At 37.7% G+C, this 25,483-nt stretch overlaps 1 protein-coding gene across 15 annotated transcripts in view; it reads right to left on the bottom strand.

The window, feature by feature from the left end:
* Positions 1–25,483, bottom strand: part of TENM2 (teneurin transmembrane protein 2) — an 884,487-nt gene that overhangs the window by 465,744 nt on the left and 393,260 nt on the right. For all 15 annotated transcript variants that reach the window (XM_077186468.1, XM_054642789.2, XM_077186471.1 and 12 more), the window contains one exon: positions 19,367–19,657. In XM_077186468.1, coding sequence (XP_077042583.1) covers positions 19,367–19,592 — 226 coding nt within the window. In that variant the 5' untranslated portion in view covers positions 19,593–19,657. The remainder of the gene's footprint in view (positions 1–19,366; positions 19,658–25,483) is intronic.

Raw genomic sequence — 25,483 nt, 5'->3', positions numbered from 1 at the left:
AGTACTCCTGTAAGAGCCTTCACCAGCCACTGAAGCTTCTCTTCACAAACTCCTCACATAAAATTTACTTTCATTTCCTGAAGTGACTCTTTTCAACCTTACAGGGACTCAGTCTTCCAAGTACATTGACACAGATAGAAAAAAAAATATTACAGGGACTAGATATCGCTTTAAAATAGAACTGCATTTCCTACACAACCAAAGTGTGCACCAGAAAATTCAGTTTGACTATGGAGAGCACAAACGAACCATACAAATTAATAGACCTCAGCAATTTGTCAGAAAAACCTTTAGGCTTCCATTTCCAACTCAGACAGGTTCTAAATATGAAAAAGCACAGGGAAAATATTCTGCAAAAAGAAAGCACAAAGAGAAAATACACCACGCAATTTCTTAATAGAATAAATTCAATCTTTGCTCCTCTTAAAAGAATTTTAAAGGTATTGTAAAAGAATAAGCATATAGGGGTAAATTTGCCTCAGCTCATTTGCAGGACACAGTTATAGTCAATATAGCCTACCCAGAGTCCTGCCTTTTGCTGTAAAGTCAGGCAACCAGAACACCATCTTCAGTTACAAAAAATAAAGTATGTGTTTACTAGTCAAGCCTCAGTGGTGGAGATTTCATCAAGATGAAATTACCAAGTATTCTGATTTTTTTCCCACTATAGGTAAACCTTGGTAACACTATAAAATCCCAGATCATGGTATCTGTTTCATTCTATGAAGCTAACTTCAAGAACAGCTTAATCCATTTGTCCTGTACATAAAATGGCATTAGGAACCAAGCCTTGTGAGCTGCAGCACAGTCAGCAGCAATGATAGTTCAGCACTCATTTTGAGAGTCAAAAAAACCCTCCCTAGGCTATTGCTTTAGCCAGGAAGGTCACAGATGAGTTATGGTATATTTCTTACAACAAAGCATTTATTTCTCTGCATGCCTGTAGAGATAATACTTGTCAGATTAGCTCTTTTTCTTTGGAATTCCTCACCACTGCTTTAGCCAGTCTGTGTTTCCCAGCAGAGGGCTGTTAATTTAAGTCCAGTAGGACTCAAATCTGAGCTTATTAATGGTTGGATGGACTCAAGTAAAAACACATCTGCTCCCACACCTCAGTCTCCTCTCCTTGTTTTTCCTCACTTATTGAAACACATTTTCTGTTTCCCACCATAAATTCCACGAAATCCTCCCTATCAATGAGCCATATTCTACTCTCAAGCCACCTCTAAGTGATTTCTCAAGCTTAAAAAAGGACAGGGAGGTGAATCAACTAGGAAACAAAATCCTCATCTGCCAGCATTTGATCAGTTACAGCTTATGGTTTTATCTCCCCAAACATTTTCCCATTAAAAAAAAAATCGAAGGCTTGCAATGCTCTATGTATCAGTACATGTAAAAAAAAAAAGACTTCAGAATTTAATAGGATTTTATAGGGACTCAGCTTTGTGAATTACACTCATATAAAAAAAAAAAACCAAAACTCTAAAGTAATGTCTATTTGATTTGAATCCATTTATGTATGACAACATCTGCTATAACCTGACAGGAACAGTCCAGCAGAAATTGCAAGGACGTGACAGCAGGAGTTCGCTGCCTTCCCACTTAACCTGCCATCCTCTGCATTGGGGAGGAAAGTTACCAAGCACTGTGTAATCCTTCCCTCCTGCTTTAGAATGGAAAAAACCCTGGTATGAAAAAAATATCCATTAGATTAATTTTTACTCAGATGAACCATTTTCTCAAAGGTCCCGTTAGGCTGAATTCTGAACCAGAAGCCTGTTCCACACCTATTTTAAAGGCAGCATGATGCAGAAACGGTCCCTTTGTGAACTGCTACATCATGTCCATCAGAACTGAAACAGAAAACTGTAAACACAAGGAAAACACAACTCCAGCCTAAGAAACACTGAAAAAAAGCACGTAATGTACATAAAGTATATAATTCCAGTCTTTTGGTCCAGCTCAGCAGAAACATAAAAAATAAGCCACAACATAGCACTTAAATGATCCCACATATTATGAAGGGCATGGTTCAAGACAGAAAAGAGAGGAAGGTCAGTATTAAACCATAAACCTGACTTCTGGACCCTCCTACCACAGCCTGACCTTGCCTGGGATGCAGTTTCCTGGCTGATGGCTGCTGTGAAACTACAATAGCTTTACACACAGTCCTAAATGATGTAGGACTGGATCAGGTGTACCCTGGCTCCTTCTGCTTCATGTACAGGACCTGAAAAGAGGCAGCAACCCTTGGACCTGAATTTGTTAATGGCACCTCCAAACTGCAAGAGTAATAAGCTTATTTTTCAGGCTAGAAGAGAAATTATTGATAAGTTACAATGTAATGGGCATGACCAAGAAGCTGGCTTAGATTTCTTGGTTTTGTTACGTATGTTCTGAATAGGAAAAAAAACCAAACAAATGTCTCATAAAATGTGTCAAAACATACACCCTTAATAGAGCACTGCCATTAAGGTGATTACATATGGGACATTGAGTTACTCAGAATATATTTCATTATTATTTGCAAGCACCTGAACAAATATTTGCCCCCATCCTGTGACACCAGCGTTCTGAAGCTGGACATCATTGGCAGCCATGACTGTTACTGGCAATGGGAGCCTGACTTGTGCTGGGACTTGTGCCTTGTGATGCCTGACAGCTGGGATCTTTACAAACCTGAATTATCTGTGTTTGTGTCTTAACTGCACAAACCCCAAAAAGTTAAAAAGTCAAGATTAAACTATTAAGTATACCTACTCAAGTGCAGATTTTTAGAAATGTAATAGCTTTTACTTTGATGTAATGGCTTCCAAAAATCAACTAATGAAACTGAAGTAAGGTTGCTAAAATAATGAATAAGAGTGAATTAATGCAGTTTAAGTAGTATTTTAAACTCACTTGATTTTTTTCCTCAGTGTCTTCATTTAGATACACCTATACTTCAATTTTCTTGGTGGCACTGATAATTACAAGCACTGTCTCCATGTAAAATGTTTCAACTTTTAAAAACATATTTTTAAATTAATCAGGCTATGTATGAATGGGGTTGTTTTGTTTGACCATGAACATTTCAAATTACTTGGATTTAAAAATACTTCTTGCATGCATTTTTCAAAAGTTCCACGAATTCTAAAGACTTTATCTTGTGGTGCAAAGTTACCTGAGGATAACTCATATTTCCTTGCATTCTCAAGAAATGGGTAAGGAAAGGATAAGGAAGCTCCTCTCCACAGACAGATCAGGCTGCCCACCACACATATAATCCATACATGCATGGTTAGCCATATTCAAACTACATCATGCTTTGTGAATAGACTGAAGTATCACACAGAGAAAAGATTCCTAAAGTTACCCCTGTGTTAAAGATCAGAAGAAAGGAGGATTATTGACAGAAGGACAACAACAAACTCAAACCCTGTATTTTCACTTCATGTTTTAAATCAAGGTTGGGTCCACAATTTTCTAGAAGGAATGTTTATTTTTGATAGGGAGATGTACCCTGAATTTCAGGAAACCAGAAATGCATCTTGTTACAGGTTTTTAAATTAATGCAATGAAAGATTTACAGAGCTTAGATGGATATTACAATCTGAATAAACCCATCTAGAAGCAGCTAGATGGGTTTATTGCTACTTTTTTCTTTTTTTTTTTTGCTTAACACTATAAAAATTGCTCCTGGGACTGCAAATTATACTGGTACAAGCAATGTAAGTTGTTATCAAGAACAGTATTAGAAAGAATCAAGTGACCACAACAGCACACTCCAAACACAATTTTTCTTGCACATGTGAACCATGAAGGAACTCATTGACTATTATGATATTATGACAAAAATTCCTCTGGTGCAGGCCAAGAGTGGCAGCAAACCTTGTGCTAGAACTGGCCAGTGTGAAGGGGCCATAGCCATGTCATGGTGCACAGGGTCTCTTTGCTTGCCTTGGGAAACAAGGAAATCCATGCTCTGCCCAGGGGCTCCCTCCACCTGTGGCCTTTTCCCAGCAGAAAATGATTTAAAATTCAATCTCCTGGCACCACAGGGCACTCCAAGGAACACAGCACCACTGCCATGGAGCCTGTGGTGAATGCTCAGAGTAACAGTCCCAGGATCAACACAAAAATCTGTCTCTGGAGAAGATCCTCCATAGTGAGCCCTGGGCTTGGCCAACATGCAAAGTCTCCAAACATGCTCAGTCAAACCCCAGGGACATTTTTCTAGGAGTCACCCTAGGGAAATAATAAACCTGGATTCACAATGAAAGAAATGGTGATCACTGACTTCTGAGATGTTATTCACACTTAAAGTCAGAGTTAGATGAGTTACTCCTAGAAAATTGTGCAAATTCAGCTCATTTTTCCTCCTCTCCTTCTCCCTTTTACTTCACAACTCATTCCTAAGGTGTGAGAGCCCTCACTGAGCCTCCACTATTGTCTCTCTTGATGCCTACCTTTACTATTTCTTTGACTGTCTTTTCTTCTCCCCAATCCAGCAATTTCAGACACCTTTATTAAATAAATTATATTAATAAATCTGCTTGAACAGGAGTAATTCCTACATTAATAAAACCCAGTAAAAACATGTCTTTGACTTCACCTTTGTATTTTTAAGTTCTATTTTCTAACAACAAATAAAGCACTCTAATCTTTATTTTTCTAAATTATTATTACAGTTGTTGTGATGGATAGAAGCAATACGCATTTTCCAGAAACACCAGAAAATTAGAAGAAAACAAGACACATGGAATTAACTGAAGTGGAACTCTCCCTTTTGATGGATGGCTTGAAGTTTCACTAATCAGAGAAGTTTGCAAAATAATTTCTGAGCAGTTAAGAATACATGCTACACAGACAACAGAAAGGGAAGTAAAAAACCAACAGTGGAAATATTAGCTAATATAAATAAAAATGGATTACTAATCTAAGTGCAAAGATTTTTTTGCCTTTTTCAGCTCACAATGTTATTCATGCCCCTGAGCAACTCACTTAATCTTTTTTCTCCTGCACTTTGTCTGTAAAATGGGAATGAGCCAACATCATTTATCCCACTGGCGTAATATGTGAGTTAGAGTAAGACAAAAAAATAACAAAATCCAAACATCTCAATTATTTAAATAGGATTTGGTACATCAGAATGACATATATAATCTCAGCTTTTGTTCTCTTCAGGAAAGAAACCTATGAATTACTTAAAATCTATACATTTTTCATTCTTAAGCATTTCACCTCTGTCTTCTTCCATTTTATATCATTTTTACCTACATAAAAGATGAAGTAGAGGCATTTCAAGTTGTTTTTCTTGGACTTTAAATCTTGGGTAACTTCTTATTTATTACCTTTCACCACAAATTAACATGCACATCAAGACAAGTTCATTATCATTTAGACGCCTGTTAAATAGATGAAAAAAGAATTGCATCTTTAAGTGCCCTGGATTATCTACTGGTATTCAGTGCTGAATAATTTTATAGTTCATAATAATCAGTTTGCTTTTCTTCCTTTCTAATTGAAAAGCTCTGAAAGTAAAATTTATTTTCTTAGTAAATAAATGCTTGTTGTCAGAAACTACAATAACATTTGCTTTCTGAAGGTAAGAAAAATGTCTGGATAAAATAAATAGTAAATGCAATTATATACATAAAACTATGATATGTATATATATATATCTATATATATATTTGAAACTATCTAGAAGAATTAAATACTACATTCTTATGGAAGAAATAAAGCCAAGCTCAGCATATGCTTGTCCTGCTGATGTGAAATTTCACCTCCCATTAGGAAAATTACATTTGCTTGAACACAGCCCCAGCACGGGAGAACTGAAAAGGGAGAAGAGAATTCAAATCCATGGAAAGTACTGGCAGCCAAAAAGACCCAAAATCATTGTAATCAAGCATGAATAATGTCATAATGAAAATGCTAAAAAGTAAAGTGACAGCTTTATACTGAGAACTCAGATACACCGTGGCTATTAATTATTTAGGGTTAATTATGAGAAGGAAAAAGAATTTAAAAAGGAACTATCAGCACAGCACTTCAAGCTCCATCTCTCAGAGTTCAGTCATACACATGACAAATACAGACTGTAGGAAAAAAAAGAAGATTTAGGTGGGGAAAGAAGACACCACAAGCACAATTCCAAATTCATCCAGGGCTCTGCAAACACTGCCTGGTGTGTTCTGAGCTTGAGAAGAGCAGTCAATAAAATAAAGCACCACACACTCTGCCTCAGGAAAACCCAGGTACCTCAGTACCATTTTTTTTTTACATCTTAGTATTAATTTAGATGAGAGCTCATTCCACAAGTTCTGCTAATGCTTTCTCTTCCTGCTGCTTCTGCCCAGAGTTAGCACCCTAAAGCCCACAATTGGCAGCTTTTGTTCTTTAGCCCCTTTCAGCATTGTTCCTGACCAGCCCCGTTCACCTTCTCTTCATCTTGCTAATTCCCTTCCACATCAATCCTCATATCTGAAAATTCACTTTACCTTTTCAATATGAAAGATACTCTCATTTCTATTAAATTCACTAGTTTTTTTTTTTTGTGATTTTACAAGTCTTTATTTACTACTATCATTCTGCACAGGTTAGAAGTCTTTAAGAAAAGAGCACTGAGATTAAAAAATCAGAAAAAAAAATGATGTAATTGAATAGTGAATATAGAGATAAAAAGGGAAAACCACAAATGCATTCAAAATATTTTGCCAAGATTCTTGCAAAGAATTCATTGAGAGAAAAAAAAAAATAGAAAATTTGACAGACACACTCTACCACCTGCATATCCAAAAATATCTATGGATTTCAGCAGAAATATAAAACTCCAAGCACAACAGTCTCCTTGACAGTAAGACAAGAAGCCACTTTCCACAAGTGCCCTCTCTCCCCTCATCTGCATTTCAGATTATGCCATATGTTAATTTACAACCTGGAGTAATAAGAAATTGAAGATAGTCCATAGGAAAGTGTTTTTAAGTGGAACAGGAGGAAGTTAAATGATAAGAAATCCCAGTTTGCCCTCTTATGCAACAGGGTCTGCTTCATCCTTAGCTGCTCACTCTGCTAAAAGATTTCCTCTGGTTCTTTCACGGGAGGTTTGTGGCTGCCAAGGATCAAGTGCAGAACCAAACCACACAACTCCCTTCTTAGAGCTGCTGACAACAGAAAAATACTTTTCAGTATTTCAGGATACCTTTCAGGCTAAAAAGGTAAAGTTTGTGCAGAGATTTAGCCCAGCTTCACCCTCTGTCCTGATAGCTGAAATTATAAAGGCCTTTGAGAGCCATCATCTCTGTAAAAGGTTCTCTTACAAAAACAAACAAGAAATGAAGTACTTACTTCAGTCATTTTCTTACATATGAACAAGATGAATTTAAGCCAAACAATTTGGCTTTCCCCTCCTCCCCCCCAGGAATATTGCAGAGCATTAAGTAAATTATACTGCTGGAATAAATGTAGTAAACATACGAGGTACAATACATCTTGTTTTTAAAAAAAAGCATGTTTGCTATTCACTGACAGGACCAATAACTTTGAGTCTGCCTCCTTGCTAAGTAGTCATATGACCTCCAGAGACATAGATTTTAATTCCTGTTTTGAAAACAGTACCATAAACGTGTCCAGGAGCTTAATTTATGTAATCATTTGTGGAAATTTACTGTGCATTTCTGTAACAGCATTTTTTGATATGCAACCATAAGTCCTCTCTTGCAGCACATTATTCCCATCACCTGAGGAGGATCTAAGGTAAATCTCTATCAGTTTGAGCCATTTATTTGTTTGCAGATCCCTGCTGCAAACACAAGTAAACAAGCCTTACCCATGCCTGATAAACACACTAAGAAATGTATTTTCTTGACTGTCTGAAATGGTCACTCCCTCTTTTGATCTGAATAGAAGGGCTGCCCAGAGGGTTCCCTTCCATGGAAATTTCCAGGGCTAGGCTGGATGGAGTCTGAGCTGCCTGCTCTGGTGGAAGGTGTCCCTGCCCATGGCAGGGGCTTGGAATGAGATGGTTTTGATGTTCCCTCCAACCCAAACCCCTCTATCAACTTCAACTTATCAATTTCACTGCTTCAACTATAGCTTAAACAATGAGGATAAAGAAACCATGATGCTGGGATAATTAAAACAATTTAAATTAAATTAAAGTTAAGTTAAAATTCAAAACAATGATATAACAAGAAATATCATAAATTTCAGGGAAAAAATTGAATCTGAATTAAAACCCTATTCCCCACTACTCCACAGCTGAACAAATGGATACTTTAGATTCAATAAATTAATCAGTACAACTAAACAATAAAACACTTATATATTTGTATATTTTAGAGCATGATGTTACATCTGTAAAAAACGTAAAAAATTACCTAATAATTTCAGGTTTCTTTATTCCATCAAGTCATTCTATTTATTCCAAGTTCTTTCTTTGCCTTCTTATTCTACAGATCATCATCAAGTCTTAAAATGCCAAAGTTTTTGGTTTTTTTTAATAAATAACACACCTGTATGGTTAAGAGGATAAGTTGCCACACTTGTGAAATATTTTTTGAGATACACTTCCTTAAACTGAATACTAAGATTCTCAGGAGTAAAAGAGATACTGGAGAAAAACTAGATAAATTCTATTCCATTATGCTTTTGCAAGCTGTAGACATAAGGAGAAAAGAGAGAGACCAACAAAAAATTCATTCTAAAACAATACTTCAGAGGAATTTTGTTGACAAGGACTGTTCTGCTCATGTAGTGATGGCCACAAAAAACATCACACAGCAAACCCCATGTGGGACAGACACACTGGGATCAAGGTGTAATATTGTTATGCTGTCAAAAAAATGAAGGAAGAAGATGAATTTAAGAGACTGAAATTAAGATGGAGGAGTCTGTCATGCAATAACAGCCTATAAGAGTTACAAACCCGACATATAAACATAAAAAAGCAAAGCTGACATATTTGATAACCACAAAGGCAGCTTATCCCAAATATGCTCTCAATTACAGTCATTCTGCATTACACAAAATGCAAAAACAAGTCGAGGGAGGTACAGCATCACAACACCATCTCACTTTTTCTGTTTTTTACATTGTCAGCCTCCTGCCTGGGCAAACAGGAAGGTTTTTTGCTTCTCTTCTCTGTGGGAAGGCAGTTTGGCCTCTTCCAGCACACACACCTCTCCCCCTGCCCCTCGCAGGAACGTGGAACGTGGCACAGCAGCAGCTCCTCGTGCCCTGAGCATCACCAGGGAAGCCCAGGGTTTCCTTTGAGGGTGAATTCCACACATGCAGCTCAGCCCCAGCTGTGTGAGCAGCTCCCCAAACCAAGCAGCTGTGGGCAGTGGCATTTTTCAACCACACCTTGGGATGTCAAACCAGCCCCTCTCATTTGCCTGCTCCGTGGCAGCTGCCCCAAACTGCCCCAGCACAGGAACAAGAGCTTCATTAGGCTTTGGTAATAGGAAAAATGAGCACAAAGGTTCATTTTACCTCAGAAATGGTAAAGAAACGGGCAAACACGGATGAGAGATTGTTGCACTGAGTCAACAAGAGAGACTCACATAACTCAAGTACTGAAGACATCTAAACCCACAATCTGTTGTGTACACAGTGATTTCAGAGAGCAAATAACATTTCAGTTTTCTGTGCTGTGTTCTGGTTGAATTGTCCACATTTGAGCAATCCTAAATACAAGTGCAGGATTTTAGTCCACATATAACACTAGGTAATATATATTTCCAAGTACCTCAAATTTAATGTTCTTTCTTCTAATTAGACTTCTGCTGGATCTGTAGGCAGTCTTATAAACCACTTTAGCCTTAATTTTTCATTATGAAAATTCTAAGTATTCATTAACTTTGGAAGACATGGCATTACAGCTGTGATATATCATTCCTCATATTATTAACAATCTACTTTATAAATTCAGTGCTTGAAGCACATACTGGTAATAATGCCTTACGAGTTTTATTCTTGTAAGAATTCAGAAACAAACTTAACAGGAGCCCACACACTTGGTTGCCTAGTCATACACAAAATTTTATTTGCTGTAATTACTTTAATGTTAGTGTCAAAATATATCTGCAGCAAGTTTAGCAGACACACTAGAAACTAAACCCCAACCCCCAAAAAGAGAAACTATGTGACTAATACTTCTCTTTCCATCTCTCTCTTTGGTAAAATAACTTAAGCAAGAATAAAGTACAAATTATCACTTTTTGTGTAGTAAACTTTTAGCATATTGTAAATAATTCTAGTCAAAGGTAATGCTTTCCCCACAGAGACTAAGCACCATTTTAGCTTTTCTTCAATATCATTCAAATGCCTATCTCAGGAATAGAAAAACTTCAAAGGAAAATCAGATATTGCTATGAAATCAAATTGACTGCCATCTATAAAAAGTTTTTTTGGTACTCTAACTACATAATGTAAAAAATTATTATTGTATTTATAATATTTACTATATCATTGTAAACTGCCTACCTTAAAACACAGTACTCTACTGGAAGTAATTTTTAAAAGTGAATATAAAATTCTAGACCAGCTACACAGAGTAGCCATTTGCTTGAAGGAATAACATTTATGCAATTTGGTTTACATGATGGTCTTTTTTTTTTGAATTATCTAACATTGCTTCTGGTCTTAGTAGCAAAACCTAAAATACTGATAATTTTTACTTCAGTATTTAAACAAATGGAGTTGATTAATGTATTTGAGAAGACAAAGTTGTACTGAACTGAGTCATCTGCAACTGAGCCTTTACCATTTCATATAATCAAATATGATTATGAATATCAATTTCATATTCAAAATTTCCACTTGTTACCACAGACAGCTTGCTCTCTTCTAGGTAAAACTGACCATGGGCCATTCTGTGGTTTTCACATGGAATAGTGGAAAAAAAAATGCAGCTGATATTAGCCAGCTGCTCAAATTTCCTTAGCATTAGACATTTCTTTATATTCTACAAGTGCTGGTGGAAATGCAAAATAAAACCCCTCAGCTGCAGTGCTTGGTGCCATCCCCTTGTAAAAGAAAATTTCTAGAAGGTTTAGGAGGCACATGACTTTGGAAAAACATGCCAAGAGAAGAAACACAGCAAACAGCAAGCACCAAGAGTCCCAAGTTGGGAGTGGATAAATTGGGCAACAAGGAAAGAAGGAATATGAGAGTGAGGACGCGTTGCTAAAAGATGTCCAACAATGCCAGCAGTGGCAGGGCATACCTGGGCTCAGAACATGGATAAAGGAGCAATCCTAGGAATAAAACAGAGAGACATTGGCAAGTTCTTCCAAACAAATTGGTTTTTTGAGGTGAGGAAGGATCTTGCAAGGCAATCAACACAAGACCAAGACTCAACATTCAAAATTACACTGGACAATCTACACTGGAGGGACATTTCAGTACTGATGATCAAACTGCCCCTTTCTTGCAATCCTCTTCAAACAACTGTTACTTTGTGAGAGCAGTGATTGTCGTGAGGAACACCCTTGACTGTGTAAGGAAAACAGAGTCCAGCAGCATCATCAAAAGCAATTGTAGCTACACACAAGCAAGAAAACAGAACTGCCTTCACTGCTCTGTCAAGAACAGTTTCAGGTATTAAATTCAGTTTGTAACATCCAGGTTTTGACCAAAGTTTAGGGGAAAAAAAAATAGGTCTTAACTACTGTATTTTCCATAACATTTCTTTAGGTGAGTGATTTATTCCTCCATTTTCTGGACTTGCTCAAATTCAGCTAAAATAAGATCTCTTTACTTTTCACTGCATTACGAAGAAACAGCCAACTGGTTTTTTTGAGCTTTCTGAATCCATTTTAACAAGGTTCTACCACACACAAAAACATCTGAGCCTCACTCCACCTCCCATATTAGCAGCAGCATTCCTCAGAGAGGCTTTACTCCAAGCAGTTTTAAAAATATATCTTTTCATTCTGAATAAAACAGGATGTAGAGATGGCCACCAGTGGAGAAGCAGGAATCACAAACCCATAACCCAACAATTCTAAGGAACTGTGAGCAAGTAATTACAAATAAAACTGCTTACATTCATGCAACTTGTTTGGCAACAGCAGCATAGCATAAGGAAAGCTGCTACAATTCATAACAGCATCTTGTAATAAAACAGCTTTATGCATCCCTCTCAAACTGTTTAGTGCTCAAATCTCATCAGATGGCTGAGTAAGCATTACACTTTGGGACAGTAAATCTCTGTTTCCAATATGGTCTGCATTCACAGACACGTACTTTTGCACTCACTCTAGTCACTTCCAGCTCAGCACTCACATGGAAAAAAAAAGAAAGGCAAAAAGGCAATACATAAAGACATCTGTATGCAATTGTGTCTAATCAGCTATCCAGACTCTGAAACCATTTTGGAACCTCAAAAGGAAGTGACTGCTACCAGCAAAAGCTAATTTGAAGTTGGATTTACGAACATGAAATAGTGTCAAAGAATCACCTTTATACAAGTCACTGTCTCTTCAGCCTGTCTTTATCCACATCACTGGGGTATACAGAGGGCATTGCCATGGTACATTTCAGTTCCATCAGAGACAAACTAAAAGGTAGGAAAGGGTTTAGAAACCACCACAAAGTCAAAATTCATGACAGAAGATGACATTATACAGGCAGATGCTTGAAAAGCTCTGCTTAGATTGACAGACAGCTCACAGAACACAACTGAATGAACTGCAGCATCTAATTAAATCTGTACAGAAAGACACTGGGTACTGGGGGTTTCCAATAACACAGAAAAGAGCATCACCATACCTAATGGCTAAAACTGAAGCCACTTTCCAAAACCCAGAGAGAAGCTGGCATCTGTTTTTACCGTGGAGGCTGAGCTCCCACAGTCACTGCCCATCAATGGAAATCATGGATTTTCATGATCTACTTCTGCTTCATGGTCTACTGATGTTACCAGAACTTCAGAATGTGCTTAATTCAAGGAAAGAATACTGGGATCAACATAGAAATAATCTGATGAAAGTTAATGAGCAACCCAAAAGCAGGCCAAGGAAGGTAATTTCAGATCCTCTGACCTGGAACTCTGAATCCAGAGACAAATAATACAAAACAAACAGGACAAATGCTGGGCCCTGCTTACCCAATTATACTTCCTTATCATTTTGTTTTTCTACTGATTTATAGGCTTTAAATGAATTGGTCATCAGCACTCAACTCCAAAACCTCCATGGTTCTCTAAGGAAGACAATGAGCTTTGGGTGGGATTTTCATTTGTTTGAAACTTTCCTTATGTTTTTCTTACTGAGTGAAGTGTGTGCATTTGGGCCCAGCCACAATATTTTAAAAGCTTCTAGAAATCACATAATGCATTGGAGGTGTTAAGAGAACAAACAGGGAGGACAGAGGAAATATAAACAGAGCAGTCATCACTACAGATGAAACAGCTGTCCACTGAATTGAGAATTTAGTCCCCAGTAGCAAGACATTTCAAAACAACATGGGGGACAACAATAAAGCAGAAAAGACAATTACAGAGTAAACAAAAATACACCCAAAACCTGGTCCCAATGCATTTGAGCTGAAAACTGACTCGTGCATTGGAGCAGGGAATACCCTCTGGTGCTTAACCCATCTTCCACACACTCCACTAAAACACAAATTCTATAAATAAAATCCTTTCCTTTTCTTTTCTGAAGATGCAGACCTTAAACACACGTGGCATTGGAGAGTTCATCAATGTATAATCCAAAATAAATGCTGTTGCATGTTAAATATTTGCTGAACTCCATTTTATTTAAATAGTTCTTTTTTCCTATATTAGAAGAAAAGAGAAGAAGGAAAATGGCCTAATTGCTCTTTACCATAAAAAAAGCTTTAGAGGGGTTCTCAAATTCACAGAAACAAAATTATATTCACTAAAGCAAATTCAGGACTACATGTAAAAACTCATTTTCTGGAACCCACCTAGGATACAGAGACGCCCAATTCAAATCCAGATCAAATGTAAAAGCTTCCCAAATCTGACATTTCAATGTTAATAAGTGTATTAGAAAAAAATCTAAGCCTTTCCATCAGTTTGAGAACACTCACAAGTAATTAGCCTCCCTTCCAAACACATCTTGCTGAAAACCAGATGCTAAAAAATAGCAATTGAACTTTGGAAGACAAGACACAGAAGGTGGAACAAATTTGCAAGATTTCCTAAATGTGAGCTGTTTTCATTATTAGAATGAATCAAAAATCGTTTTCATTTAAAGTATCTTTTTTTAAAAACTAAAACTATTATTTCATCTCCATGGAGTACATTATCTCCCTTTAGAGTAGATTTTAGTATGAGACAGAGCATCCACAGATGTGTGTAAACAAAGTTCTTACAAAAGTGTGTGCTCATGTGTGTATGAGAAAATGGAGAAGGGTTTATAGGATCAAAAATGATTATTTTCAGTATCCAAAGTCTTAGAATTCTATTACATAGCAGAGTAAAGGGATGAGGGGGAAAAAAAATACACCAAGGAAAGGTTTTGTTCAACACCCAGTCAGACCCCAGCACTACAAGATGAACAACCATGGCTTTCATTGAAGCACAAGATCTTTTATTTAGTAGAAATTTGAAACTATGAAGTATAGAAAGCATATTTCCTATTAATTTTGAAGTTTTTCTGAGAAGGTATTTTGCATGCAAATGGTTACTAAACATATTTTAGAGCAGACCTGAAGTTTGGTTTTTTTTTTCTTTTATTCAGTGTGTGCTTACTACACATTGATAACATCCAGTTTTTAGAAGTTTTCCTTTTATATGTGGTTTATACAATGTGCATGTAACTTTGCAAATGGTTTTAAAAAATAGAACCTCATTTAACTTAATCATCACCTAACAAGGAGTCCAGTAGAGAAACAGCAAAAATAGAAGCTCTTTTTGAAAGCTAAATAGAGGAGCAAAAAAGAGGAAAAAAGGAGCATAAGTCTATATAAATTTATATTCTTGCATCAGAAATCCCTGCATTCTGAGTCTCTAATTTAAACTGAAAACAAATGCTGATTTTTAATAATGATCAGTTGTGGGAAACTGCTGAGAATAAAAAGTTATTCCCTGAGAGAAACTTTGTGTACAGAGAATTCTCGCATTATGTCTAGCTGTTGTTTATTCCACAAATACATATTAATATTGGAACAGTACTGGGTTTTCCAGCACTGGTGTTATTAATTATTACTGGAGTTCCCATCAGAGCTGCTCAACTTGTCCAGCAGGTGAGAAGAGAGGAAGATGAGCCCTTGCTCAGCCCAGGTCAGACTCTGACTCCCAGGGTCAGCCCAGCGGGTCTGAGCACCCCAGCACACCCAGCACAGGACTCACAATGGATGAAGATAAAAAATGGTGAAACGCCAAGAAAATAGGAAGGGGAACGTAAGGGAAGTGAAAAGGCAGAGATGATCACAACTGATTTCAACTACTACTTGTGAACCAGAGAGCTTGCTGCTCAGAAGGAAATCAAAAGAAAACAAAGACACAAACGAAACTAAACCCCCAAACATTACAGAGCAAAACAACAACAAAAACAACCAAAATACCAAGAGAAAACAATTTGTGCATATTTAAAAGAAAGCACCCCAAAGACAGAAGGTCAATCCCATGATGTGTCTCTGAAAATCCACTTCTAAATACATTTTCTTCTAGATTTTATTGTGACTCAGATCTTATATACACAAAGTTTTGGTTTAATTCCTGTCTATTGCTATTACAGCTCAAAAGGACACTTGACTGATATTAGAGTATAAATCAGAGGAGGAATGTTAGGTTTGGGTTTGAGTTCCTTACCTTTTCCTTTCTTAAAAGCATACTGACAGAAGGCTGCTCTAAAGGTTTCTACTTTCATTTATTTGCTAGTTTAGCAATGCTGCTACATTGCTCCATTATTAACAACTTCAATACAGATGAAAGCACAGATGAAAAGTGCTTTTGGGTTTTTAAATCACTTAATAAAACCTTATCATGATTTGGGGAGGGAGAGGGTAAGGGAGGGAGGTGTTATTCAGCATCGTTCCTTTATTAAATAAGGTACACAAATTATAATTTTTTATTTCTCAATAAGTCCATGCATTCTAGACAGGAGAAATGGAAGAGAGTTCTGTCACCCTAATACATATTTTACACTGAGATGGTGTTTCTCTCAGGTCACCATTAAAACCAAAGTAAGCCCTGATTCAGGAGAAGTGGAGGTTCCACATGCACTGGCTAGGAGAGGAGAGCTCTCTTGAGGCCTTTTCCCACACAAGCCACCCTGATTCCATGTCAGAGAATCTGCCACCTTGCCTCTACCCCAAATTTCCTTTGATTATGTAACTGCACAGATATAATGAAAATCAGCAGATTGCAGAATGCCACTCAAAAACCTTGCATGACAAAGGAAAGCTATGAATGTGCTCTCAATCTAGGCAGAAATTTTATTTAATGTATTTAATCCAAATCTATCAAAACATTTCATTTTCAAAAGGTCACAGGTCCTGGAGAAGAAGTATTAAAACTGTAATTGCCAAAGCTCAGTTGGATTTGGAAGGGATACATTAATTTTAACAGAAGAGTTGAGGATGACTCAGGTTTGATGACAAGATGATCAAAGATCTCATCTTGGTGCTATTGGGAGTATGAGCAGTGAGACAAAGTCTGGTCAGCCCAAGCACCTGTTAGAGCAGCTGTGGCCTCTAAGTAGCAGCCATCAGTCACTGTGAACAGGTAAAACCTTCCTTCAAGTCTGAACAACCTTCCTATCTCTCAGGAAAATACTAAAACAAGCCAGCAAGAGCTGTTTCAGACTTCTGAGCTCTGAATGTAGTTTTTGTTATTAGCATTTCGCTGACAAACCATGATAAACAAAAAGTGAATGAATGCAACTTTATTTTAACTGATTTTCCAAACCCAGTAATGTATAAGAAGCAGATCAAAACAGCTGTGAATAGTTTCAGTGCCATGGTCAAACCAAATATTTTGCAGTAAGTCAAATGTATTTAGCTTTTCTAATAGAAGAGACAAAATACTGAGGAAAATATCTGCAATTCCTTAAAAACATTCAAGCTTTTTTCTAATAGAAGAACAAAAAAATCTCTAAAGACTATTTTAATTATGTTTATTTCCCACAGAATTTAATCCCATCATAACACCCACTCAAAGTTAGAATAAATTTAAATGTATAAATTCCTAGATGTCTGCAGCTGGAAACTGGATACACAAGATGTAATGAACAGAACTACCACATATGAACCACATTTTTATCCATCTAATGTTAATATAGAAAGTGAGAATAGCAACCAAATCCTAATCTAGATCTGTCACATTTTCTTGAATTTCATGCCAGTAAAAAGTGTTCAATCAGAAAGATATCCAGCTTTCAAATACAAAGAATCATCACACAGACTTTTTTCTAAAAAATTGCTTTCTAAACTTAACAAAAGCAGGAAAATAAGGAGTTGCTGCTCATTATCTAACAAAAAAATTACTTTGGCTCTCTAAAATAAACACTATTTATTTAGACACAACAACACAAACTAGTTGGGGGAAAAGATAACAATAATAAAAAAAAAAAATCTGAGTGTTTCCATTCAGTTACCAACAATTTGCATTACCCTTTGTAAAGAGGGCAGAGAAGAACACATTAAGAGCAGGGGGAGGATGAACAGTTATCAAATCAGTAATCAAGAGAAAAAGACCATTATGAAATGCTGAATAATGACCTGCAAACTAAAATGAGGCACTTGAGCTGAAGCATCAATCATCCTGATAGGGAAAAGTAATATTTAGATGACTCCTGTACAGTAAAGTAGAACAAACTGCAGTGAAAATGGCTCCAGCAGCTCAGAGGTTCGAGGTGCACTTTGATGCTTCATCCTAGGTAAACATCTCTAAGCAAAGAAAGACCCTCCAAGAACAGAGATTACCCCAGAAATCAGAACTGGGTGTTTGTCAGACCAAGCACAACGCAAACACTCCCATGTGTCTGCAGACAAACGTGAGAGAAACAAGGGATTGGACAAGGGCTTAATTATCAACACTAATTATTAGATAGTTTGATTGAAAGGGGAAGACAGACACTGACTGCTGTCAGAGTGTTTGAAACAAGATGAGTGACATGATGCCAGCTATAAGAAATGACCTTCCACGGCAGGATTTCCACAAGTGTGGTAACTTCCCATCCCTTGAGCCACAACATTAGAAATGTGCAGCAGAGAACTATCACAGGCTCTTAACAAGCACATCTACAAACCAGAAGAGTTCCTGCATTTAACTTATGGTACTCCTAAATGATGTACCTGATGGTTTACCTTCCACTGAGAGGGCACAAAACCCATACATTTATCCCTCAAGCCTGCCTGTACCTTAGCTGGTATGAACCACATCTGATTCTTCAGCTGACACTAAACCAAGGCTTGTAATTCAAATGCCATATCTAATCATTGACTGAATGCCAATTTAACCTGGCTATTTGAGCAAGTAAACCACATGACTTAACACAGTTCCTCTGAAGCAACATTCACAAATGGCTTCAGCACAGAGGCTTACAAGTTGTTGAGACAAGAAAATACCCAAATGACAATAAAACTATGTGAGTACAGTGTACATTAACAGGTTTTCAAGTAAAAACATTTAAATTTTTAATTCATTAATCCATTGGACTTAGCAAGGACCATTTTATAAAATAAGAGATTAATTCCCCTAGCTTACAAGTTCATACAGGTAGGTTATTTAAAATATTAGTTGTAGGCTGCAATACTCAATTACAGCCCATTACGAAAGGAATTAGATGGGTTTCCTCCTTTTAGTTTTTATGAGGTCAAGGGTGAGCAATATGTGTGAGCAGTGACAAAATGAAGTCAGAGGAACCACCACTCCCATTCCAACAGCTCCATTACCCAGCATTCAGGAACAGGAAAGGATTTCCAAGGCACCTGATGAATAATGAATCTATGTTGGCCATATGGGTTTTTACCATAACAGCGTTTTAGTTGTCTTTTCAATACAGAATCTGGGTTAAAGAGAGACACATTTAGGTGAAAATACCATTATCATTTCCAAAATTAACCTAGGAAGCAGGATACCCAAGCTAGGCCACTGGCTAACCCCAATATCTGTGCAAAAGACATCCTCTGGTAAAGGGGCATGGCAGTTCTGTCTATCAGATGTTTTGATCAGTCAATCTCAGTTTGCTCATTTACAAATTGTGGATTTCAAAAGTACCAGAATTCTGAGAAAAGAAAGAACTTTCTAATTTGCACAAAGCAGTGGAAATAATGGTAAGATAATATCCATTCTCCTAGAGCTCTTTCATAAAACTCCTGGTAGCACCGAGACGCTTTTACAAGGAACAGACTGCGCGCTGAGAAGCCCCGTAACAGGAAGCAGTCCTGACTGCAAACATACCTTGTCTTGGAAACTCATCCGACTCCCTGTGCACCAGGTCAGACACTCGATTGCCATAGTGCATCCTGCTGTCATGGTCGTAGGCCTTGAGGGTCTCACTGGAGCTGTAGGATTTCTGGGTGGGCACCCTGCAGTCCTCGCTGTCCAGCGAGGAGCTGGTGTAGCGGCACTGCTTCCCGCAGCGGCCCCGCGTCAGCGAGCGGTGCCGCCTGTCCTTGATGTCCATCCTGCTGAGCCAGGCACGGCGCTGCCAGGAGAGCCACTCTTCTCTTTGGGGTCAGTCACTGCCACCTAGCAACAGGAAAGGATGAGAAAGGAGTAAGTAATGCTGCCACGATGTTTCGTTGTGTTCTACTTTCCCTGGCTTGTCCTTGAAGAACAATGCGGCACAGATCGAGAAGAAAGGGAAGGCCCACATCATGCATCCTCTAAAAAACTGAAATAATTGACCAGAATGGGTGGAAAGAAAAAAATTAAATGCTGTAAGATAATTGCATTCTATCTAAATTATTTATCAAAGAGTTTAAAAAACAATGACATAACAATAACACTGTCATCTTTGGATTTTTGAATGAACTCTGGTAACAACACAGAACTGACAGAGCAATATTTATTTCTGTTATGCAACAGAAGAAAAGTAGACTCAAACCAGCTTTAATTATTTCCATTCTTCCTGCAGGAAGGCCTGCAATTAAGACTGAAGCATGCAGCAAAGTTCCAAAGAGGAGACCATTCCCATTCAGTGTTCATGCACCACACAGCTGTACATTATCCTTTAACAACATGTTCACAAGCAGCAGCAGCTGATTTTATGGCCCCTGGTTAATATTAATCCAAGGCCCCGCTCTGAAGATGGACAAGGTCTCTCCAGAGGTCCATCCCAGCCCTGACATTCCTGTGTGGCTGTGAGTGTCTGAGCACACCTTGGGCCTTGGCTGCTCTTGTGCACCCAGAACGTGACTGGATGAGCTTCTTCACCAACCCTCAAGCCGACCAGTTTATCCAACTCAGCACTTGGAGCTCTTGAAAACTGTCTACATCTCCTCTTGTTCAACGGACCATAGAGTTTTTTACAGTGTGCTTAATTAGGACACCCTTACTGTGGCATATAGATTTTAATATATGCATCGTTAGCACACAAAAACTGCAAAATGAAAGCTACTGTAGAAAAGAAGAAATACAGTAAAAGCACAAACATCCTACCCACTGGGGTACTAATTATTTCCAGCTGGTATTAGTATGTATGTCTTTTTCTCATGGCATTCTATGCCTAGGTCTGTGCTAGTCCTGAGAAATCATCATGACAATTTTTTTTGCTGGAAATGAAATATTCCCACATAAAAAACCCTCAGATTTGCTAATAAGCAAAAATTGGAACAAAACATCTTGCTTTTCTCTACATGGCTAAGAAGTTGAAGGATGCTTTGAGTGAATTTAGCTGGGACAGTTGAAGAGCTTTTCCTTGTCCCTGTCCCCTCTCAGTCCAGGCTCCCCTGCCAAACCCACCCAGCAGAATGGGCCCAGGCCAGAAGCTTGGCTGAAACCACCAAAGCATTTCAGCAGTGCTTCCTTGTGCCACCTCTGCCACCAAGGGAGCAAACTGCAGCACAGGATGATAGAACATGCAGAAGGCAGCCAAGCCTTTCCTTGTGGCAGCTGTTGGCACCTGCAGGAGAAGAGGTCACAGCACTGGCACAAGCATTGGCTAAATCATTGCTTTTGAAACAGATTATGGGCCTAAGAGGGAATAAATGTACTTGGCCAGAGGAGCTGGTGACCTAGAGAAAAGGTTTCTTGCCTTCATTTAGATTTGACATTTAGCCTTGTTGTGGTTTTTGGTTTTTTGGGTTTTTTTTTTCCTTTCTGTATTTTAAAGAAGTTAGGTAACCACGAGAAACAGCTGCTTTAAACCACCCACAGGTATTCTGCAATCTGTGAGGAATAAGAACTGTAAACATGCTTACTTTTTTCCTTCTTTTTCATTTATTTTTAACATTTCAGAGAGGAAAAAAAGTCACAAAACAACACCTACAGAAAAGCCAAAACAAAAGCAGAGACATTTGGCACTTGAAACCATTAAGGTTCATTTTATAACTTCAGATTAAAGAGAAAGAAAGATTCAATCTACATTCCTGCTTCTCAGCTCTCTGAGGATGTAGTGGCTGACTCCCCCATATCTGAATTTTTTAGTTCAGCTGTTTGGTGCTGCAATACTGATTGAACTGGAAAGCATGTTAACTGTAAAGCATTTTAACACTGCTGGCATAAAGAGTTCCTTGAAGTTTCAGGAGATATATGATCATTTAGATTAACAATGATCCCATTTTAATACTCTCTCATCAAATCCAGATATGAATATATCACAATTATAAACAAAGAAACAGACACAGACATACAGCATGGAGTAAAACCTGCCAATTACTCTCTGGGAGCCCTCATGATGCTGTTCAACACAAAAGCCTGTCATTCCATATGAATTCTATATTGTCTGTCAGTTCAGATAAACAAACAGCTTTTTGTTTTTATGACTGCTAAACTTAAAGCTGTCTGGCCTGATTTCTATTGTTTCTGCAAGAACATTTAATTCCTTGTTACTGTAGTTAAAAGAAGGATTTACTCTGACTGAGATAAAACTTCTGAGTATTTCCAGGACATTAGCTTATGAAAGCATCTTCTCAGGAAGACAAGAGTTTTTGAAATTGTTCCCTCAATAACCATCATTTTTCAGAGTTTTGTGCAATTTCCCAACAAATACAAATTTAAAAGGAAATGGTGAGACAGTGTTCCACTTCTGAGCATGCCTGGAAATATTCCTTAGTCCTCTGTACATGCAGAATGTGAGGCACAATGTCTGTGCTACAGTAACTCCAACTGGCTAACACAAGAAAAGACAGACATGTCCCAAGATCTTTACTTTGATCTTTCATAAGGAAAAATCCTGTTATAAGAATCAGACATCAGAATAACTTGGTGAATAACTTGATTTTATGACACCAAACTATTAAAAAAATTTAATGAACTTTACTAATTTTAGAAGGTCCTTCAAATGCTATAGATAAAATAACATTTTTATTGGAAGTGTAGATCAATGTCATTTTCATATTGATTAGAGTAGTTTTATTTTTTGTTTTCCTTATTTTTCCATTACTTGAGGACAAATCCCAAGCATCTGAGACTAAATACATGTACCTGAACACAACAACATATTCTCAGGGATAATTCTCTCCTCCTCACCCGTGCTTTGGGGATTTATTTGAACCTAAAGCAGCCAGGCAGAAACCAGTTCCAGAACATCACTCTCAAACCATTCTCAAAACTTAGACTACAGTATCACCATACATGGCTTAAAACACAATCAATTAAGTTGTGAAATACTCCTAGAAAAGCTAGTTCACTTTTTTTTTTGTTCCTATGTTAAATAGATCAAATACTGATTCGATTCAGTGCTAAACACCTTTGCTGTTAGACAGTGAAATATTTATTCCTGTATTCCTGGAAAGGTAAGGTGTGAGAGCTTTGCTTGGAGAATAATGCTGAGATGCAATTTGAGTTCAGAACTCCTGATACTCCTTGACTTGTGTGTCTCAAGGGCACTCTGTGAATGGTTTATTTTCAGTCATTGACCTAAATCATAACTGATTTAATAATTTCTTTTGTTTCAAAGGATTTAACTAATACAGCTCATCCTGACCCACTTACACTACAAAGCAGTACAACCACTAACAAGTGGCTTCAACTGTTTTTCTCTTCTAGTTTTGTTTTAATTATTTCAGAAACACAGGAGCTCTGACTAACTTTCTCAGAAAGGTGTTTATTCAGAAAATATTTCTTATTTATCATGTCCTGCTAAAGGGCTGGTCAAGTTTCACAGGAATAGTCTCAGCTGATCTGGACCAACCAGAGCAGTCAATCTGAAGCAATAAATAGCTGAGGCTGGACACAGATCCCATGTGCCCCAAGTTACACATGTGTAATACATTCTGACTCACAATTCATCCAATCTAAGATTTATTGTGGTTCTATAAAGCAACTGTGTACCTGCCCATGACTTTGGCAGGGGCAATGAGAGCATAATTTAAACTGTGGGCAGTGCAAGGGCATTAAAACACTGCACATCCTGCAGGGCCAACAGAGACAAGGGGGAACAAAGAGAGAGGACAAGAGGAGAAAAAGCTGAGGAGAAGAGAAATGAAAAATAGGTTTTTGTTTAGGAGCTTTAAAAAAACCGACCACTCCTCTTTGTGTTAGCACAGGCAAATCAATACAAGGCATGGAGGGAGGGCTCAAGATGAATTTTAATGGCTTAGAGAAGCTTATGCTAAAACTCTCTGTAAATTTAAAGTTGATTCATGCATTCATCTAACTCAAGTAAGGGCTTATTTGCTGCATTTTGTAATGATCCTGACATGATTACAATGTACAGGCCATTAGAACTGCCACTCACACCACACAGAGTCCAGGAATCACTTGGAAGTTCAGGGAAAACAAAGAACTTCACATTTATATTGTGCCCCCAAATCACCTGGCACAACTCAAAACATTACAATAGTTGCAGACAGTGTTGGAAACAGCCTTTTTTCCTCCTCTTTTTTTTTTTTTTATTTAAAAGAAGTAGCACACCATGTACATCTGTTCATTAAGGAAAAAAAAAAAGGTCTCTTAAAAGACTGGACTCCTTTTCAGGAGCAGCAATTGGAAATAGGCTTGTGATTCAGCTATTCAAATGCTGTTCATTATTTTATGCAAAGACTATTTTTTGAAATGAGAAAATGCAACAATTCAGCTTTGGTGCCATGCAAATTTTCAGGCAAAAAATTAAAATGGTTACTCAACTGTTGTATTTATTTCTGATTTTAATATTAGTGAAAAAGAACAGCTCTACTCCTGGATCCTCTCTGTCTATTAGAAAAAAGGCAATAAACAAAACAAAATTTTAAACTAAATACTAGAACTAAGTGCACCACAACATGTGAACTTTGTTAGATGAAGTAATATTGATGACAAGTATGCTGGTTTTGCAGCAAAAACCAAAATATATTTGGACAATCTCTTTGGTGTAGCCTCATTTTTTGTTGACAAATTATTCTCCTGAATTTTTTAATTCTTTTTTTTTCTATCCAAATACTGAATTCTTGTTTTAGAGAGCAACTCTGTATTAAGCTGAAAATTAGATATATTTAGTATGACATGGTAAACAGCTGTGTCAGAACAGTTGTGATGAATGATTCAAGTTAAGTAACATAAGACACATAATGCTTACAGGCATTCTGTGTTCTGCTTTAGTGCAGGAAAAAACCGGTTTATTTTTTTCCTTTTCATAAATAAAAGCTCTAGGAAGTATTTTCAGGCTAATGGCAGTCAAAATGGTACACACAACAACAAAATCGAGCACTGAGCTAAATATTTATCCCATATATGTATTTTTATCTGTTTAGATATACATGTTTTTATTTCTAGACTGTTACCAGAGATTCCTATACTCCAGGAACTTCTTATAAATCCCAGAACTGTTTCAATCTATTATGAAAATAGCATTCCATTAAGAAAACACCATGCCATTGAGAAAGGATGAAATGCCCAGCAGCCAGAGACAGTTTTCCAACAGTGCCCCATCATTCAGTGACTGCTGAGGATTAACCCCTTGTTCCTCCCTGAATGGAGGTGGGGGGATCTGAGCCCAGCTCCTCCTGTCCCCAGGGGCCTCAGAACCACAGCTCACACCAAGGACAAATGGAGAATTTCTTCCTCAGAGCACAGCTGGAAAAGCTTGTTATCGATGGATAATGAGATGATTGGCTCTTGCAATTAAGGGATAACTATTGTGTGAATGCTAAGGAAAGCTGTGGTGATGTATATTTATGTTATTGTGGTTTAGATGTTCCCTGTTCTCCCCACAGTTCCCTTTCTCCCCTGTATTGTGACCATCAGACACCCTGGGCTGTCCAGGACAGGTACAAAGAAGCTTGGGGGTGCTCAGGGGGTGCAGCACAGCAACACCTGAGCTCCAATCCCGTGCCAAGAAAGCATCTGCACTGATAAATGGCACAGAAGAGCTGTGCATGGCACAGACAGACAGACTCTGGGAAGGGCCAGGGCTGGCTGATGCAGCCCCCAGGG

This window comes from Agelaius phoeniceus, chromosome 15 (genome assembly GCF_051311805.1).
Source record: "Agelaius phoeniceus isolate bAgePho1 chromosome 15, bAgePho1.hap1, whole genome shotgun sequence".
Lineage (NCBI taxonomy): Eukaryota > Metazoa > Chordata > Aves > Passeriformes > Icteridae > Agelaius > Agelaius phoeniceus.
The sequence above is the reverse complement of the archived record's forward strand: the minus strand, read 5'-3'. Positions and strand labels throughout refer to the sequence as shown.